Source organism: Cicer arietinum, chromosome 8 (assembly GCF_000331145.2).
Source record: "Cicer arietinum cultivar CDC Frontier isolate Library 1 chromosome 8, Cicar.CDCFrontier_v2.0, whole genome shotgun sequence".
In the NCBI taxonomy this organism is placed as follows: domain Eukaryota; kingdom Viridiplantae; phylum Streptophyta; class Magnoliopsida; order Fabales; family Fabaceae; genus Cicer; species Cicer arietinum.
The window spans coordinates 7,441,763-7,461,315 of record NC_021167.2 but is presented as its reverse complement, the minus strand read 5'-3'; the positions used below and the strand labels follow the sequence as shown (position 1 = coordinate 7,461,315).

At 29.7% G+C, this 19,553-nt stretch overlaps 3 protein-coding genes across 3 annotated transcripts; 2 read left to right on the top strand and 1 right to left on the bottom strand.

Annotated features, from left to right (window-relative positions):
* Positions 1–4,620: 4,620 nt before the first annotated feature.
* Positions 4,621–5,251, top strand: LOC101498814 (uncharacterized). Its single transcript, XM_004512296.4, has one exon. The coding sequence runs from the start codon at positions 4,740–4,742 to the stop codon at positions 5,142–5,144; it is 405 nt and encodes a 134-aa protein (XP_004512353.1). The 5' UTR covers positions 4,621–4,739; the 3' UTR covers positions 5,145–5,251.
* A 4,573-nt stretch (positions 5,252–9,824) lies between these two features.
* Positions 9,825–14,689, bottom strand: LOC101498471 (carbon catabolite repressor protein 4 homolog 4-like). The gene is made up of 10 exons (XM_004512295.4): positions 14,535–14,689; positions 14,348–14,436; positions 14,196–14,236; positions 14,006–14,055; positions 13,835–13,904; positions 13,630–13,754; positions 12,392–12,534; positions 11,930–12,074; positions 11,628–11,775; positions 9,825–10,510 (listed from the first exon to the last, which is right to left on the bottom strand). The coding sequence occupies exons 1-10, from the start codon at positions 14,579–14,581 to the stop codon at positions 10,202–10,204; spliced, it is 1,167 nt and encodes a 388-aa protein (XP_004512352.1). The 5' UTR covers positions 14,582–14,689; the 3' UTR covers positions 9,825–10,201.
* Positions 14,690–16,325: 1,636 nt separating this feature from the next.
* On the top strand, positions 16,326–17,879 carry LOC140919025 (uncharacterized). The gene is made up of 2 exons (XM_073364353.1): positions 16,326–16,708; positions 16,802–17,879. Exons 1-2 carry the CDS (start codon positions 16,326–16,328, stop codon positions 17,877–17,879), a joined length of 1,461 nt encoding a protein of 486 aa, XP_073220454.1.
* Positions 17,880–19,553: the final 1,674 nt, after the last annotated feature.

Sequence of the window (19,553 nt, the reverse complement as noted above, 5' to 3'; positions counted from 1 at the left end):
TATATATATATATCCCCTTTTTCAAAAAAAAAAAAATAACTATTATACCTTATATTAAAATATTTTACTTGTTTTTACTTTAGGAGGCTGCATCTCTGGATGCAACCACATGAATGATGATATGATGATTTTTTATTCTGCAAGAGATCATATTTCTGAAATGCAACCATCTATAAACTTTAATTTTTTTATTTTTTAATAGGAGGTCGACCATCTATAAACTTTATTTTTTACTTTTTAGTAGATGTCGCATCTCACATGCAACCTCTATTGGAAGAAAAAAAATCATCATTCATGCGGAAATCCGATCTCTTGAAGGTAAAAAAAGTTATACATTTTGACATATAAATTTTAATGTAGAATATATTGATTAATTTTTTACAAAAAAAAAAAAAAAAAACCTCAACGCAAAGCTTACTGTTATGTCCTTCATTTTAAAGTTAGTCACATTTATAACAAAATAAAGTGTCTGTTAAGGCAAAGATGAGCTTACTTGTAACATTCAATCATATATAAAATAGACTAGTTTTTTTTTGTTTTTTTAACTTTGTACCAAAAAAAAAAAACTTAATTAGTAACGATTGAAAACCCATTTCATCTCTAACAAAAAAACACCTAGAGATTTTTTTAAAAGAGTACAACTGCTATAGTACGAAAATTAAAGAGCAACAGCATATGCTACTTTACTGTGAAACAGACATATCAACTATGGTTGAGATGAGAGTACGGATTATTGTTTGTTGTCTTCAATCACACACCACTAATCTCTATACAGTACACTCTACAGTACTATAGACTTGCAATCAAATTCATGGTCCATAACATTCATCAAAATATGTGTTACTGTTTCATTCCCGAGGAAACAAGTCATTTATCTGTACACATTCAAATTAGACCAGAAGATTCTACCTCACTTTCAAGTTTCAACTTAATTACAATAATTTGTACCATGTAAGGTGGTTTTTGGTATTGAAAAGTGTTTTATATGATCTATAGTGGATAATGTTTAGATTTATTTTAGAAACTTTTAACAATTTTTCAGTTTAAAACTCATATTCATAGCGGTGATGTCATTTTTCTGTTAGGAACTCATATTTACAATTGTGATAGCGGATTAATGGAACAAATCATTTTATGGTGGTGTTTGGCCGATATGTGAAGTGTGTGGCTGAAATCGTCACTAGAAATCGATGGTATGTGTACTTGCAAATATTATGACGTTCAATATTAGTATGTGTTTGAGATAGAGGCTAATAAGATCGAGAGTGGTTCTGTATCAAGAGAACAACAAAACTTGATCCAAATATTTTTTTTTATAAAATAATATTGATCTAAAAATTAAGAGAGAAAGATTTATTGTAAACTATAGGGCAAAAAAAAAAAAACCAAATTCATAATTAGAATAAGATTTTAGGAAAACGAATAATTAAAAAGTAGAATTAGATTCTCAATGTTATATAACTTTTTTGTTTTGTTTTATGTTATTATTTACAATTAGAATAAAGCCTCCAAAATGTTTGAGAATGAAATCTAGAGTTTAAAACATATTTTGAATGGTATTTGGTAAGAGACTTGTATAGCCAACAAAGACAAAATATTGAATTTGGGATTTGATTTGGAGTGCACCAAATCTAAATTTAGTTTGAAACAACAATTAACCATTAGCGTTGCTTTATCTAAATAAAATATTATATTCACTACTATTATCTGACTGAAATAATTATATTTTTTAAACATTATATTAATATTATTATCTTAAAATATGTGTTATATTTTAATATCTGTTAATCATTTATATATGATTTTTATCATTGGAGATGATGTTATCAAAAGGCAACAACATGTACGTGTAGAATTTCAACAAAATTAACAATTGTTGTAAGAGCATCTACAGCGGTGAACTCAATATGAGTTCTTTAGATGGGGTCCACTGTGCCACATCATCTTGAAGCAATTTACTCATTTTCTACTCCAACGGTGAACTCAACATGATTCAAGTTCTACCATGCCACATCACCCTAAATCAACTCATTCATTTTTATGGTTTAACTTTTAAAAAATCATATTATATTCCATTACTTTAATTTATACATTAATATTTAATTTTATTATAACTTAAAATATTAATTTAAATGAAAAAATAAATAAAAAAGTACGTTAATAAAAACTTTAATAAACTTTTGTAACAAAAATTGTGAAGAAAAAGTATGAGTAACAAATTGTTTCTATTAATGAGCTAACAATCGTCGTAATTAAAGGAGAAAAAAAAGGCTAACGGTGGTATATTAACTAAAAAAAAGCTAATGATTACAAAATTATTATTATTTAATAAATTAAAAAGAGGTTAACGGCTATAAATTAATAAAAAATGATAAATTTATTATTATTAATAAATTAATAAAAGGTATCGGTTATAATTATATTATTATTAAATTGTGAAAGTGGATAGAAAAAAAAACAAAAAAAAAGGTAACTGCTATGAAGCACCGTTCCTTCCTGACAGTACCGTGATGACAGCTTGGCACAACTCCAACGGTGAACCCACAAAAAACAGGAAGTTAAGTAATTACACGCTGGCGGACGAACTCATTTTCACTCCCGTTGTAGATGCTCTAAGGAAATCATGCAAAGGTTTGGGTGAAAAACACTCATGTCGTCAATGGCCACATTTGCCAACACTTAGAAACATAACACAGCCATAATTATTCCGTTACTTTTCCCTTTCAACTCAATTTTTGTTTCCAAATTTAGATTCATATATATGTACTTTTTGTTGTTTTCCTTTCAGTTCGGTAAACTAATTTAATCTATAAAAAACGATTAGGGAAAAAAGAAAAAAATCAATCCCTATACATAGTTTCTTTTGTGTCATAATCTCTATATACATAATTGAAATAATGAAAGTTATCACAATATTTAAACATTTTTATAAGAGTCCAGTAAAAAAAATCGAAAGAGAAATAAATGTGACATGAGTAAGCATATAACCTTAAAAATAATAGACTTATGTGTATGTGAATCTCATTCCTAAACTTTTTTTTTTATCTAAAATTTGAGATTATATACTGAATTGAATATAAATTAATTTATATTTTAGATTATTAAATTAATTGTTGGCTGCGTTGAAAATTTAAAATCTAAATTAAATAGAAAAACCTTCTTTTCTACCTTGTGTAGAATTTTGTGTATATTTAGACTCATTCCTAAATATATGAATCATAGTATATGAATCATTCTATTTATATATTATTCAATATTCATTTTTTTATTCAATACAAATTTTTTAATCTACACTTACAACAACAAACAGTTCCATCAGCTAAATAAATATATTTGTCAAATATCTGTCAGATATATTTTGTTATATTTCATAATATGATTCAAATCTAGAGAAACTACAATTAAAATTGAACCACTTAATTTCCAATACTCTTTCTAAATTGAAACTTGTGAGCTATTATGTTTCCTTACCATGCAATTACGTGATCCAACCCAACTTGCATGTCACTAAAATTGAATGAAAATGACAATACTACCCTGCTTGTCCTAATTGGTCCTACCCTTCACGTGCCTTGTACTCATTCATAATTTAGGGGACCCCATTTTCATTTTCATGATATTTTGCAGCCCTTGCTAGTAACCAATCACATTAGCTCTTGCTAATAATTATACCTTATAGATCAAAATTCCATCTACACTACACTAGATTCTATGGATTAAAATTCCGTCTACACTTAGATTCTATTCGGGTCGGAGTATTCCCGAAGTTTCGCAATTTTGAATCGTCTAATCTTAATTAAAGAATTCTTACTTCAATTTTTAAGATAAATCTAAACACAAAATTAGATTATGAATCGTCCAACCATATTCACACAACCCAAATATATTATATTATATTATATTATATTATATTATATTATATTATATTATATTATATTATATTATATTATATTATATTATATTATATTATATTATATTATATTATATTAATCAAATGGTTTAATACTTATATTATATTATATTATATTATATTATATTATATTATATTATATTATATTATATTATATTATATTATATTATATTATATTATATTATATTATATTATATTATATTATATTATATTATATTATATTATATTATATTATATTATATTATATTATATTATATTATATTATATTATATTATATTATATTATATTATATTATATAAATGGTTTAATACCTGAAAAATAACTACAAATTTATTAAGAAAAATTGAAGTCTCACGTTAAAAAAAATTAAAATTTAAAAATAATTTATAAAAGGAGACATTTTTTACCTTATACATCAATTTTGTAAAAAAATAGTTCAATCTAATATATAAAAAAATAATAATAATAATAATAAAAAATAATAATAATAATAATAATAATAATAAAAAAACTAGAATAATATCAAAATATTTTTATAAAAAGAAACATTACAAATTATAAATTAATTTCGTAAGAAACATAAAATTCGATCATGAACTATTTGATCATGATCAAACGATCTAAATATACAAATGTATGATTGTGAAACCACATAGAATCAATCTCCTTCCCTCCATATTGGCCTTCTCTATATAAAGCCACCAATCCTCACAAACACCAATTAGAATTAAAAAGAGACAAAGAGCGAGTGAGAGGTCTAGAACACTCCTTAATCTCCACACATCACACAGTCTCTCTTACACCCTTTTCTAAGCATTAATAACCAAACATGTCTTCACAACTTGTTAGTGATGTAAGATGCGACACACTAATGCACTATGCAGCTTCTTATGGTGAAAGAGGGAGCAACAATTACAAACTAACTCGTCGCCAAACCTATGAATATCATAGAATAGAGAAGAATAGCATCTCCCCTGAAGAAGGAAACTTCAAAGAACACAACAATAATGAAAAGAGTGCAAAACGTAGCACAAATTATCAAGCTAGACAACAAGCACAAAAGCTACACAGGTTGGGATTCTCGTACCTTGCATCATCTTTTATTTACATAGTAATTAAGGTTAAAGCATTGTACAATGGTTTCCTTGGAGATGTTGCTAGTGAATCAAGAATTGTGGGAATTGAAGCACCAATGGCAGAGCCTTATTTCTCTGTTCCAGTTATTCCAAATTAATAATAGGGGCACTATGATCATGTTTGTAATGTCTAGTATTAGTCCAAAAGTATATATTATACCATAAATATATTTAGTTATAATGTTTATATATATATTGTTCATGAGTTGTGAGTTCAGTCATAAGAATGTTATGTGTGTTTATATATATTAGTATCAAATTTGAGCTAAAGTTTGCTAAAATGTTACCTACTTATTTTGAAGTAAAATCATATTTATGTGAATTGAGAAGTGATTATTTTTATTTAATTAAGTAATGAATAAAATTTAAGCAACATACTATAATTAATTTCGTGCTATAGTACATTGATAATTTTTTTTTTTTTTGCCAAAAGCTGGCCAACCTCAATATTTTGAGTGTGTTGTGACAAACACACATAATGCTAAGAGTTAATTATTTAATATTACTTATCATTATGCGGTAAGATTAGCAAATTCAACTACTAAAAATAAATTGAAGCGTTCTAGGTTATGTAATTGCATTAGGTTTAATTAAGTCGCTATGTCAACCTTTTGAGAGTTAAGTTTTATTCTGTTTTTGACGAGTCTCAAGTTAATTTATCTAAAACTAATTATATATAAAACAAACATTTTTAATTTTACAAATTATATTTTCATGTAAATTTGGATATCTAACAAAATTGGTACATTTTCATAAATCTCACTACTAAAATTTCTATTTTTGATGCTCAAAGACTATTATTCAGAGAACGTTAATACACACATTCAGATATTCGGAGAGTCAACAAAATATAAAGTACTTTATTTGATATTTAATATAAAAGAAAATAAAATCAATAAAAATTAATATATTAAATCTAAAATTTAAATCAAATGCATTCATTTTTGTTGATTTACTTTTTGTTATATTTGATATTAGAGAGAGTAATTTCAACATAAATGAATTAATGTCATGTTGAATGTGATATTGTAGGACATATATTGCATTTCTTTGTCAAAATGGAATTGGTTGGATGCAAAAACTCGGAACTTAAATCAACACATATGTACCAAAGTGCTCATTATGGGACGAGTCATGAATTGTCTCCACTCACCTAGATGGATTTGTTGCCTTCTACTTAGTTGTGTAGTTTTTCAAAGACAGGGGACTTTCCTAACAAAAATAGTTTGCATGAGAATGGAACTCCCAAATTAGGAAAATGATTAGACACATAACCACAACAAAAGATTAAATTGAAATGGTTAAATTATTAGTTGAAGGGAATTTCAATTAAACATTAGCATACTAATATTAAATAATATTAATTATATTAGTATGTGTTTCGAATTTTTCTACTTATTATAATAACTAGAAAATTTCCCAAAAGAAGACTCTGGAACCAATCAACTCAAAACACTTTTCTCATTATTTTATTTAAAAAATATTCAAAACACATACTAATAATCAAATATAATGATGAATTTATACTTTTCAATACATTTGAGATTATTTTCATATCCTGAACACAAGCATTATTTAATCAAGCTTCCTCAAAAATAAATGTCAGCACACTAGTATAAAAATTATAAATACATCATTTTTGGAACATTTATTATGGCCACATGAGGAATTTAATTCAAGCACTATCGTTAAAATTAGTTGAAATGTCAAATATTTGATGGGCCTCACAAAGTACTCCCATTTAAAGTTTCTGATACCGACCCTTGTGATAAGGGTACCTGTAATATTTCCTAAGGCACGAGGGAAAAAGGATATTTACCTTCCATCTAAAGACTAATTTATATGCAAGGATACTAACTAGGGCAGAGAAGATATTGTTATTCAGGAATAAATCCTCTATTTATTTTTCTCTCCAATAAACATTTAATGTCACATTATCATGTTTATACTTTCAAAACAATTGTACATGAGAAAATGAAAATAATGACAATTGGAGAGGATTCATTTCACCTTTATTATTAACATTTACCTATCTTGAGAGCCATGTGATGTGATAGCTTAATTCAAAATCATATCAAGATGATAGTATAAAAGCCTTTTCAAGATATGAACATTGAACATTGATAGAGAATATTTTGTTCTCGAGATAAATTTTTTATAGATGTTGTTTTTGTAAGATTTGTCTAAAATTCCAACAACTTCTACACACTTCTTCAGAGACTATGCTACTAGTTAACGTTATTGACTGAAGAAGCAACAGAATGGTTAAGTTAACCAATTTTGAAAACGTTAAACTTAAACAAACCCCATACAACATGGCAACATGCAACTTGCAGGATTTAGTGGTCCCAAACTTGAAACAAAAGGCTCCAATAACTGTGCATGAATTCGCCAAGGACCCCACTTCAATTTAATGAAATGACATGACAGTGACAAGACCTAAGAAGCACTTAAATAGACAAGGACGAGAGCCGTCCAACTTTGAGATAATGCAGTACAAATTAAGCTATGGAACAACCTTCATTTCCAGATACTAGCTTATCAAGTGTGTTTCAAATTAAAAACACAAAAATCACAGTTGTGCACCGCTCAATCAAGCATACACTTAATATATGTTTCTAGTGCCTTTTTTACCATGGGGGCATGTTCAAAGCACGTCTAACACCAACGCAATAAATGCTTGCCATGGACTACCAGGCATTTAGTCTCTCTCAACTGCAAATCTAAACACACTAGAAAGCATTGTTGCACTAACTCTATACATAATATGTTATGACTCAAATAGAATAGATTTAGGCCCAAAATTCAATAGGTAATTTAGATTATGAGTCTTCAAATTCTAATATTTGTTAGAAAATATCATTTATGTTTTGCTATAAATAGTAATCACTACCAAGAAAATGAACGAAGCAAGTAGTTATTTTAGAATAGTTTAGCCTTAGTCTTTAGTCTCTTTTAAAATATTCCATCCTCCATTAATGTAATCTTAGCAGGATACATTACATAATAGTAATTCCAGACTGGATTATGTTATCACTGTTCTACATAATAAAGTAGTACTTGGAATTTGATAGCATATAGTATTACAAGGGCAAAGGAAAAAAAAAATACAGTGAATAGTGTGATGCATATAATCTGACCAGAATTGGCAATGGAAATTGATTTCTTGAATCGGTTGAATGCTGTTAAACCACAAGTCGTTATCTAAGAGCCGTCAAATATGATCAATATTATGATCATCATTCTTTGGCTGAACTGTCATGTTTAAGAACGTGGCCCACATAACAAAAAAATTAATAACAAAGATACAAGATTTATTGATGGGCCTGGTAGGATTTTTTACCACTATATCCTAGTTTTTAGAATTGTTAACCAAAATGCCCCACTTTTCAATTTGGTTACCAAAATGCCCTACTTTTTAGGGCTTACTTGAAAACTCTCCCCGGGGGAGCGACATGCCAAAGACCAAATTTTTTTTCTTTAGTAGGAGGTCGCTGGGCGGGGATGCGACCTCCCAAAGGCATTTTTAAATTTTTTTTAAATGATTTTATATATTTCATAAAATTGTTAAATAATAATAATAATAATAATAATTATTATTATTATTATTATTATTAATTATTATTATTGTTATTATTATTAAAAATTGTTATAGTTAAAAATAATTATAATTAAATTAAAAATAATTATAAGTAAATTAAAATAATTAAAAATAAAATAGAAAATTAATATTATAACTATTAAAAGTAATTAAAATTAAAAACAGTAAATTATATTATAAATTTAAAAGAAAATACATTAATAAGAAAAATTACATTAATAACATGAAACAAAATACATTAAATTGATTAAAAAGTTCAAATAAACGTGAATGAATATATTTAAAAAGTTTAAATAAATGTGAATGAATATATTACTTCGTCAACCATCATGTGATCAATTGATTTTCGGTATCCTTCTATGTCGTTATGAGAAACTTTATCGAAATTTAGCTTATGGTATTTCTTAATTTAATGTATTTTGTTTCATGTTATTAATGTAATTTTTCTTATTAATGTATTTTCTTTTAAATTTATAATATAATTTACTATTTTTAATTTTAATTAATTTTAATAGTTATAATATCAATTTCCTATTTTAATTTTAATTATTTTTAATTTATTTATAATTATTTTTAATTTAATTATAATTATTTTTAATCTAATTATAATTATTTTTAACTATAACAATTTTTAAGAATAATAGCAATAATAATAATAATAATAATAATAATAATAATAATAATAATAATAATAATTACTATTACATAAAATATATAAAACCATTTAACAATTACATAAAATATAATTATTACTATTACATAATTATTACTAATATTATTATTTAACAATTACATAAAATATATAAAACCATTTAAAAAAAAATTGAAAAATCCTTTTGGGAGGTCGCATCCCCGCCTAGCGACCTCCTACTAGAGGAAAAAAATTTGCTCTTTGGCAGATCGCTCCCCCAAATAGAGTTTTCAAGTAAGCCCTAAAAAGTAGGGCATTTTGGTAACCAAATTGAAAAGTGGGGCATTTTGGTTAACAATCCTAAAAACTAGGATATATTGGTAAAAAATCCGGCCTGGTAAGCGTGATAATTGCCTGGAAAAACATATATCTGATAAACAATTGATAATTTTAGTATCAAGATCAACAGAAAAAATGTAAAAATTTATTTTCCCCCATTTTTGCTTTGAAATTGTTTTACTCCTAAAATTGTTTTTGATCCAAAAATAGTACATAGTATAGTATATTGTCTAAAATCAATGAGATATATGTCACATAAATCAGAAGAAAACAAAATTTTCAATCTGACAAATTTGGTATTATAACCACTTTCTTTCTTCAACAAGAAGCTGCAAATTTATCATAAATAAAAAGTCAAACCAATGAAATTTCCGTCATGGAACAAAATATCCTACGCCTTTTTCCTTTTTGGTGACTATTTCCATTCTAGCCAAGAGGCTGTATTGATTTCATGATTATGATAATACTCATTGTGCACTTGATCCTCCCATAGACTTGCCCTCACATCAAATTTCAAGATTGACAAAGGGGAAAGGATATGGAACACGAAAAATTGAGCACAAATAGAACTTGCCATACCATATTTAATCCTTGTTGATTTCAAATTCAGCACCAATTGGTAGATGATCACTTGGATGGCTAAAGTTTGGCAGTCCACCAACAATATCAGCTGCTTCAGAGTCTGGAAGCTCGAGATAACTAATTGGTTTAATGTGGTCTGAGGGGAAAAATAATATATAATCGAGTGTTCCAGTGAAGCCAGGTGTATAGTTTGTAAATGGCGGCTCTCCTCTTGTAGAAGCATAGACACTAATTAGAGGAATGGGAGGCTCCTCTATACAGTCGGTCATCTGTTTTGATGAAGGGTTGCCTGACATGAGGTATTGATAAACCTGGGAAACATGAGAGACAGAACAGATTAGTAAAATGTTGTAGGAAACACGGTTCAAATTTTGAAAGCTCGTCTAAAGCTATGAATAAGTGTTCAAGCATGATTCATAGCAATGTGAATGAACCAATTGAAACAACAAAAGAGAAAGGGGACTTCTATAGTACATTTGAAAATCAACATGCTTTGGTACTATCAAATTAAATCACCAATAGTTAAATAACATGTCATCTATGAATGAGTTTGACTATATTTTAAATTTAACACCACCAAAGTTTTAAGTTTTATCTTTTGAGTCTATTTTGAAATGACGTTTTTGTTATGATTTTAATTAAAATTAAAATTAAAATTAAAATTAAAATTTTAATTTCAATTATGGAAACAATTTGTTTAATTACTAGCCTTAAAATTGAATAGATAATTGTACCAAAACTCTTAATGTAGTCAACTTCAATAGATGCTATAGTAATGCCCACGTGGACAAATTAAAGAAAATTATTAGTCAAAATGTTCATAGTACCGATACACACTCCTTTTTTTATAGTACTGTAGAACTTTTCGAAGAGAAATGGTAATACAAATTCCTCATAATATTGTATTGTTTAATCTTGTTCTAATTAAAGATTCCCCACAAGCTGCTCTACTATAAACTCTACAATGTATATTGATGGGTTGAACTGGTTTAGCCAATGGTACAAAGATTATTAGTGTACATGGTGATTTTATATGATTTAAAATCAAAAGATTATTGGTTCATTTTGCTATCAATTAAAAATATATATCGGTATGTCCACCATTTTTACAAGAAAGGGGTTGAAGTGTACAACATTCAACTATGAGATCTGTGGCCACTTTTTTTAATTTCCCATTCCCAACCACTATATTCACCTCAATATTCCTCTTCTTTTAGAGTCTGAGAATTAATACACAAGTTGATAATAAGTTCATGCAGCATGAAAAATTTCATGGCAATAAAACTAAGTTCTGAAATAGGAATAGCACCAAACATGAAAACAAGAGTCGACCAAGATATGAACATCACCACGGTACAGGGACAAGAGAATCTAAACAAAAATAAGAAATAAGCATTAGCAACTTAAGATTTTAGAAATGCTAGGTACCATATCTCCTGGCATAGAGTTGAAGTCACCAGCCACCATCACTTCAGGTATGCATTCATATCTATCGGATATCAGTGTTTTAAATTGTGACAAGCGAGATAGAAGATATTTGGCTTGTGCAAGTTTGACATCAGCCCACTCAGGATCCCTGGTACAGGAATTTGTATAACAATTTATAAATTATATCACTAAAGGTACGCAAACCCATATTTTACATTACTTAATCCACATTAAATCAAAAATTCATTTGAAGTCAACAAATGAGAAAAACAAATAGGCATACGCGGAAGTCACTTCATTACCAATAAATATGTGTGTTGGCTACAATAAGAAATTGTTGAGACGGCCCCTTGAATTTGAATGCAGCCAGAATTCCAACACAATCACGCTTTAGTCTCACACGGGGATCATTTGGATCTCCACGATCTTCTGTACCTGTTTTAGGTCCTGCATCAGAAAACTAGTTAATGAAGAAGCAGAATGCTCTGAAGTCTATACAAGTAACAGAAACTTCTTATTTTCTGTGCAAAAACAATTAATGCAGCATAAGATAATACGAAGAAAAAAAAAACAACAGAAGAAAATACATCCAAGGAAGGATAGCAAGAGAACAGCAGCAACATCAATGAAGTAGTACAAAGTAAGTTTTGCTTCCACAAGTTTAGCAATAAATATGTAATACCAAAACAATACAAGCTCAAAAGTCAAGATACTTGCAATTAAGAATAAAATTATATATATATATATATCCTTTTTGGATTTACCATTTTTGGTCGCAACATCCTTTTGTTTATCTGGCTGGGTTGTCTGGACATTGCTGCGTTCATCATCATTTGAAGAGTTCCCATCTTGAATTGACTTCACAAGATCATTATATTCAATTTTTTCCTCCAAGACCAGCTCTGCACTAAAGAGCACAAGGTAAGGATAAATTTTAATAAAGATTATAGGTAACATAGAGCGAACGAGCATCAATGAAGATATAACAACATCCATTCCATTGTTTTTCAGAAAATGAAAAAACCCAAAAGATGAGAAGGGAAAGAAACAGGACAGATAGAGAGAACCAAAGTTGCCTGAAGACCAATTAACTAGCAAGAGTGCCGTAATTGCTTAATTCAATTACCACACAATTACATTTGGATTTTTGTTGTGCCTCTATCAGTTTATCTATTAACCAAATTTTTCGTAGGAACAATATCAAATAAGTGCTCGTGAGATTACTAGAATAATGTTCAAATCCTTCCAAGCTTAAAACTTACACTCAACTAATATGCTAACATGAAATGAGAGATGGGTTTTCAATTATAAAAATCAACATAACACAATCTTCGGGCCCTTGGATTAGCAAATTTATTGTAGTTACTCTATCCAAAAAGCATACATCCAGGTACAATATCCTAGCTAATGTTTTTCTTAGATTTTGGGTTCTAGGTCTAACTCAACCCCCCAAAATTGGCTTATAAGGTGACGACTGCCCAAGCCTTATAAGCACTACTCAGATCACACCCCTAGTCGACGTGGAACTCTTAACATTCCCCTTCATGCTCTGGATTGGACATCCAAAGCATGGATTAATTGGGGTGGAATGACAAGGGTTTGAACACATCCCTTCAAGTCCAAGACTGGACATCTAAAGCCTGGCAAAAAAACTGGGGGAATACTAGAGATCTTGGCCAAATAACGAATCTATGATAGGCTTTGATACCATCTACTAATTTGGGTTTTAGGGTTAACTTACCACAAAAGAAGCTTATAAGATGAGAACTGCTCAAGTCTTATAAATACTACTTAGACCATAACACTAGCGGATGAGGGATTCTCAACAACTTTAAATCGCAGTCGCTAATGCATTGCAATACAAGATATTGCGGAAAATTGATCCTAGGTTCCTAGATACTCTCGGTTATAATTCTTGCAACTCTAGGCAACAACCTACATTATAAACTACTCTAAGTAAAACTACAAGCGTGTTGAGTTTTCCAAAAAAAGTTGTACATACCGGTCATGCTTGTAAAATAACCCACACCCATCACGCTTTTTCTCCCCACTTCTCTTCATATAAATAGAAGAATATCCCAGCTCCTGCATCCTTCCTTTGTAAAAGCTATCAAACTCATCAACTTCCTGAAATAAATTATGATAACAAAAAACATTATTCAAAAGAAAGTAATCAAATAACTGAAACTCAAAACAAAAGAAAAAACCTGTAGGCAGAAAAAATCAGCTCCCAGGTTCTTGAGAACTTCTAAAATCGAGTTTGAACGATGTTTCCATCTGCAGAAAGCAAAGTCAATTATTACAGCTAAAATTCAATTTACACATGCAAAAAAATAGTTATGAATATTCAAAACATAAGATGAAAAAAAGCATATTACTTCAGAGACGAAGGAGGAGAGTGTGGGAAGAAGGCGCTCTTCACATAAACCTACATTACATTTACAATGTATTAAATTAAATTAAATTAAAATGTATCTAGTATCTATGTAGATGCTTCCCAGTTTATTTATTTATAGTTTATAAACAATAATCATAGTATTATAAAAAAAATATGAAAAATTAACATACCTGAGCCAATATGTTATACGAGACAAGGCTGAATCTAAAGCCTGAAATAAAATAAAATAAAATAAATAGATAAATAAATCACAGGATAAAAGTGTAGAAATTAATCTGATTGAATTATATTGTGATAGAAATATAAGAGAGGAATGCGTTACCGTCAGATTTAGTTCTGGAATGTATATCAGAACCTTCTACTGAAATGAATTTGGGATGTGTTAACGTGCTCATTTTCCTCAAAATTACACTACACGCCGTCAAAGTAATTGAGTTAGGAAGATATAACACTACACGAGTATTATTAATTAGTTAATTAAAATTTAATGACTGAAAATAAATAAATACCTAGTTTTGGAGATCGAAGGTGGAAACGCAGCAAGAGCTTTTAGCATATCTTGTATACTAAATTTTATAGATTTGCAGTTGCAGGAGTAACTGACAAACAACGCCGTTTTTGTTTTTCAAAACTTCAAATTTTGTTTCTTGATTTGTTAATTCCGTTGACCCTTACTACTTCAACATTGGGCCAGATCCTGAATTGTTGGGCGACTTCAAGGCTTTTGTGCCAGGTACCCCCACAATTTTACCTGCCACCCCCCAGTATTTTTTAAAGACTAATATACCCTTATGTAAAACAGTATAACATCATTCCAAAAATTACCATTCTGATTTCACACCCCACCACTTTCGAAAATTTTGAAAAAAAAATGTTGGATTCGAAAGTTTAAAAGTTTCGAAAATGAATTTTAGTAAGTTACTCGAAACTTTTGTTATTTTAAAACCTTTGAAATGCAATTTCTTTCAAAAAAATACAAATTTTCGAAAATTTTGATAAACACCAAATTTTCGAAATGGACAATATTCGAATATTTGCTTGCATTTGAAAGTTTCGAAATACACTAATGCTTCGAACATTTGGCCTTTCACGAAACTTTCGAAATGAAGTTTCGAATTTTACAAAATTTCGAAATGAAATTTGGTCTTCGAAAGTTTGGATTTTCACAAAAGTTTCGAATGTTTAATAGTTTCGAAAATCAGATTTCGAACCTTTACAATAAATCAAAGTTTCGAAATGTTTTTTAATTTTTTTTTTAAATTCAATATTTATGTTAGAAATTATTTTTAATTTTTTTTTAAATTCAATATTTAGAATATTATTTTTAATTAAATTTGTTACTAATTTTGAAATTAGGTATGAGTAGAGTTGATGTTTCTGCTTCAAAAAATGTTATAGATTCTACAGAAAAATTCACCACTGATCAGGTATTATTATAACTACTGATAATTCATCACCAATTAAATTTTTCTTATAGCTATATAGTTAATGTTTTATTTGAAATGTATTTTGTAGGTATTTTCTTCTCGAGAAATTGTATTTGAATGGGCAAAAGCCATTGGAAGACAAAATGGAATTTTAATTGTTACCATTCGATCAGATAAAGCAAACGGAATTAGGGGAAGAAAAGACAAATTGATTTTGGGATGCGAAAGAGGTGGAAGATATAAATCAGAATCAAAAAAATCAGTAACTTGCTCTCATAAGGAAAAATGTCCATTTACTCTTAGATGTGTACCGTTAAGTGTCGGTGAAGGATGGAAAATTAGTGTTCGATGTGGGATACACAATCATGAATTACTTGATACTGTAACTGGTCATTCCTATTTGGGGCGTTTAAACGAAGAAGAGAGGAAATTTGTCAATGATATGACAAAGTATAAGCTTGCACTCAGATTCATTCTAAATGCTTTGAAAGTGAGAAATGAAACCAATGTCACTATTCCCAGTCAAATATATAAACCAAGGAGTAATTACAAAGTAATTAATTAATTAAATAACATTAAACAAATAACATTAAACAAATAATTGAATCAACTTAAACAAATAATTGAATAAATAAATTTAAATAAACAATTAATTAAATAAATAATTCAATAAATATATTTAAATAAACAATTAATTAAATCAACTTAAACAATGTTTTGATATGTGATAGCACATACAAAACAAACAGATATCGGTTATCATTACTTGAAATAGTCGGTGTCACATCTACTAGTTTGACATTTTCAGTTGGGTTTGCTTATTTGGAAAAAGAGCGACAAGATAACTTCATCTGGGTATTTGAAAAGGTACGAATGTTGTTCAAATATGAGTCTTTGATTTCTAAAGTTATTGTGACTGATAGAGATCTTGCCATGATGAATGCGATTAGTGTTGTGTTTCCTACTTCAATACATTTGCTATGTCGTTTTCATATTGAAAAAAATGTTGGGGCAAGATGCAAACAATATGTCAAAAAGGATAGACAAGAAGAAGTAATGGATTTATGGAAAAAGATTGTCTATTCGACTAGTGTGGAAGAGTATGATCATCATTTGCAACAATTTGAGATATTGTGTGCCGATATTATTCTTTTTGTTGATTATGTGAAAGATTCATGGTTAACACCTTACAAAGAAAGGTTTGTCAACGTTTGGACCAATAGAGTGATGCATTTGGGGAACACAACATCTAACAGGTATTTTTAAAATATGAATTGTGTTGTTTTAGCAAACATGATTTACTAGTTTATGTGATTTGTTTTAATTTGTGTTATTTAATTTATTTGTAGAGTTGAGTCTGCTCATTGGAGATTGAAAAACATGCTTCAAACTAGTTTTGGTGATTTGTGTAAAAGTTGGGATGCAGTGAATATGATGTTGAAGAACCAAATATGTATCATTCAGTCTTCTTTTCAGAAAACCATCAAGGATGTTGAGCACGGGTATAATTCACAATTTTTTCAAAATCTACATCACTGTGTATCAAGAAAGTGTATGAAATTAATTGATAACCAGTTGGAAAGGGTGAAGATTGTAGGCACTAACAAAACAGAATGTGGTTGTTCAATTAGAACAACTCATGGATTACCATGTGCTTGTGAGTTGGCTAAGTTGCAGATAAATGGTAATGCTATCCCTTTAGATAGCATTCATGATTTTTGGAAACAGTTAAGCATTGCACATGAATTAGAGGATGAAGAATCTTTATCAGATTATGACTTTTCTGAAGAGTTGGAAGCAATGAAAGCGTACATGAAGACACACGATATTATAAGTCAAAGGATATTCAAGGCAAAGGTGCGTGAAGTTGTATTTCCACATACCACATCAATACTTGCACCACCAGAGAAAGTGAGAACCAAAGGAGCTGGTAAAAAGAAAAAAGAATTTGATACTCCTCGTGATCCTTCATATTGGGAGTATGTTGATGCCTCTCAAGAATCTGCAAAGGCAAGGCAACCATCTCAATCATCTCAACGTTCTGCAAGGCAACAATCTCAATCATCTCAACATTCTTTTAAGACACAATTTCCTACTTATATACGTCCGTATATTGAGGACATAGTAGATGTTGTGGCTGATGGAAATTGTGGGTTTCGTGCAATTGCAGCATTGCTAGGTTGGACCGAAGAATCTTGGGCTTTAGTTCGATCACAATTGGATAAAGAGATTGGTCTACATAAAGATGTTTATTCTAATGTTTTTGATGACAATGTTGAATCAGTGCGGAACTCATTGAAAATATGCAAAGGGGAAGGCAACCATCTCAATCATCTCAACGTTCTTCAAGGCAACAATCTCAATCATCTCAGCATTCTTTTAAGACACAATTTCCTACTTATATACGTCTGTATATTGAGGACATAGTAGATGTTGTGGTGGATGGAAATTGTGGGTTTCGTACAATTGCAGCATTGCTAGGTTGGACCGAAGAATCTTGGGCTTTAGTTCGATCACAATTGGATAAAGAGATTGGTCTACATAAAGATGTTTATTCTAATGTTTTTGATGACAATGTTGAATCAGTGCGCAACTCATTGAAAATATCAAAATTGGGTGCTCAAGGAAAAGATAAGTGGATGTCTTTACCAGACTTGGGTTACGTGATAGCAACACTATATAATGTCATATTGGTGTCGTTGTCTCGTAATCTGAATATGACATTTTTCCCGCTAAACAAATCACCATCGAAAGAGACCTTTGTTCACTCTTTACTAGCAATTGGATTTGTTAACGAGAATCATTGGGTACAGGTAAAATTAATGCTTAATGTTGTTTATTAAATTAATGTTAAAAAATTTATTATTCAGATAAATTAATTTGTAACCTTTTTTTTATTCAGATCAAATTGAAGTCTGATTGTCCTTTGCCACCTACGTCACAAAAATGGAAAGACTTTTGTAGTGACACAACAAAGAGTTGGGAAGTAGCTTATATGCAGCACGTATGAAGCATTTGGAACGCATTGATCCATCATTTATCAGATCATCTTGTATTTCATTAAATGAAGATTAAAATATGTTGTATATCACTGTTTATGGATTATTCTAATATCTTGTTTTTATCATTTTCAGTATCTTTTATTATGAATTAACTTAAAATAAATGCGGATTAACATAACACATAACACAATATATCTCAAATCACTAAACATACAAAATATCTCAAATTACAGTACATAACACATAACACAAAATATATCAAATAACTAAACATCGTACATAAGACATAACTCACTTAAAATCTCATAAATTTCACTAAACGGCTCTACCAAGTTAATGCCTCTACGTACAAGCTCAGCTGTTCTACGATCTCGGTCAGACGATGACGGACCAGCATGTGCAGCAGATGATGTACCCACATGTGCAGCAGATGATGGATGGTGAGATGGATGCTCAGAGGATGTACCCGCATGTGCAGTAGACCGAGGAATGATCAGAGGATGTGACACAGACATGTACCATGGATAATAGTCCTCAGTGACCTCTCCAGGAAAACTCGCAACATGATATAGCCTCCGAAACGCCGATACAGATGACTGCATAGTAGTCTGCCACACCCAATCTACACTAGGGGGCCTGGGAGGAACATCAGGCGGGATGCACTGAATACGACCAAATTGTCGAAGACATCGCTCCGGCAAATATGGGACTGAGACTCCACCACATCGAAGATAACCAGAGAACATCGAAATATCTTCAAACGGATGATTAGCTCGATCATCATCATATGGTGTAAACACTACATCCTCAAGCAACAAAGCATCAAGTCTCTGCCGATAGGTCACTAATCCACCTTCAACAGCATGTTTTGCAATCCACCTACATGCTCTTGGAAGATGTGCAGGAACCGCACCTCTATCGCCCCGCTTACAGATCCTAGGGAAGTGTTCGTAGATCCAGCACTGCAACATAAGTAACATAATACAACTTAATTTAAATACATAAGTAAAATAATACAACTTAATAAATAAAATAATTAAATAAATGGATATACCTGTAAAAGGGTCATGTAACCTCCCAACTGTCGAGTGTCGTGGAC

Bases quoted from the DNA above. Each gene is read 5' to 3' on its own strand.
- LOC140919025 (XM_073364353.1), top strand. From the start codon at position 16,326: ATGTTGTTCAAATATGAGTCTTTGATTTCTAAAGTTATTGTGACTGAT. The intron at 16,709-16,801 runs GTATTTTTAAAA...ATTTATTTGTAG, and splicing joins GGGAACACAACATCTAACAG to AGTTGAGTCTGCTCATTGGA.
- LOC101498814 (XM_004512296.4), top strand. From the start codon at position 4,740: ATGTCTTCACAACTTGTTAGTGATGTAAGATGCGACACACTAATGCAC.
- LOC101498471 (XM_004512295.4), bottom strand. From the start codon at position 14,581: ATGCTAAAAGCTCTTGCTGCGTTTCCACCTTCGATCTCCAAAACTAG. The intron at 14,437-14,534 runs GTATTTATTTAT...GACGGCGTGTAG, and splicing joins CCTTCGATCTCCAAAACTAG to TGTAATTTTGAGGAAAATGA. The intron at 12,075-12,391 runs GTAAATCCAAAA...TTTCTGATGCAG, and splicing joins GGATGTTGCGACCAAAAATG to GACCTAAAACAGGTACAGAA.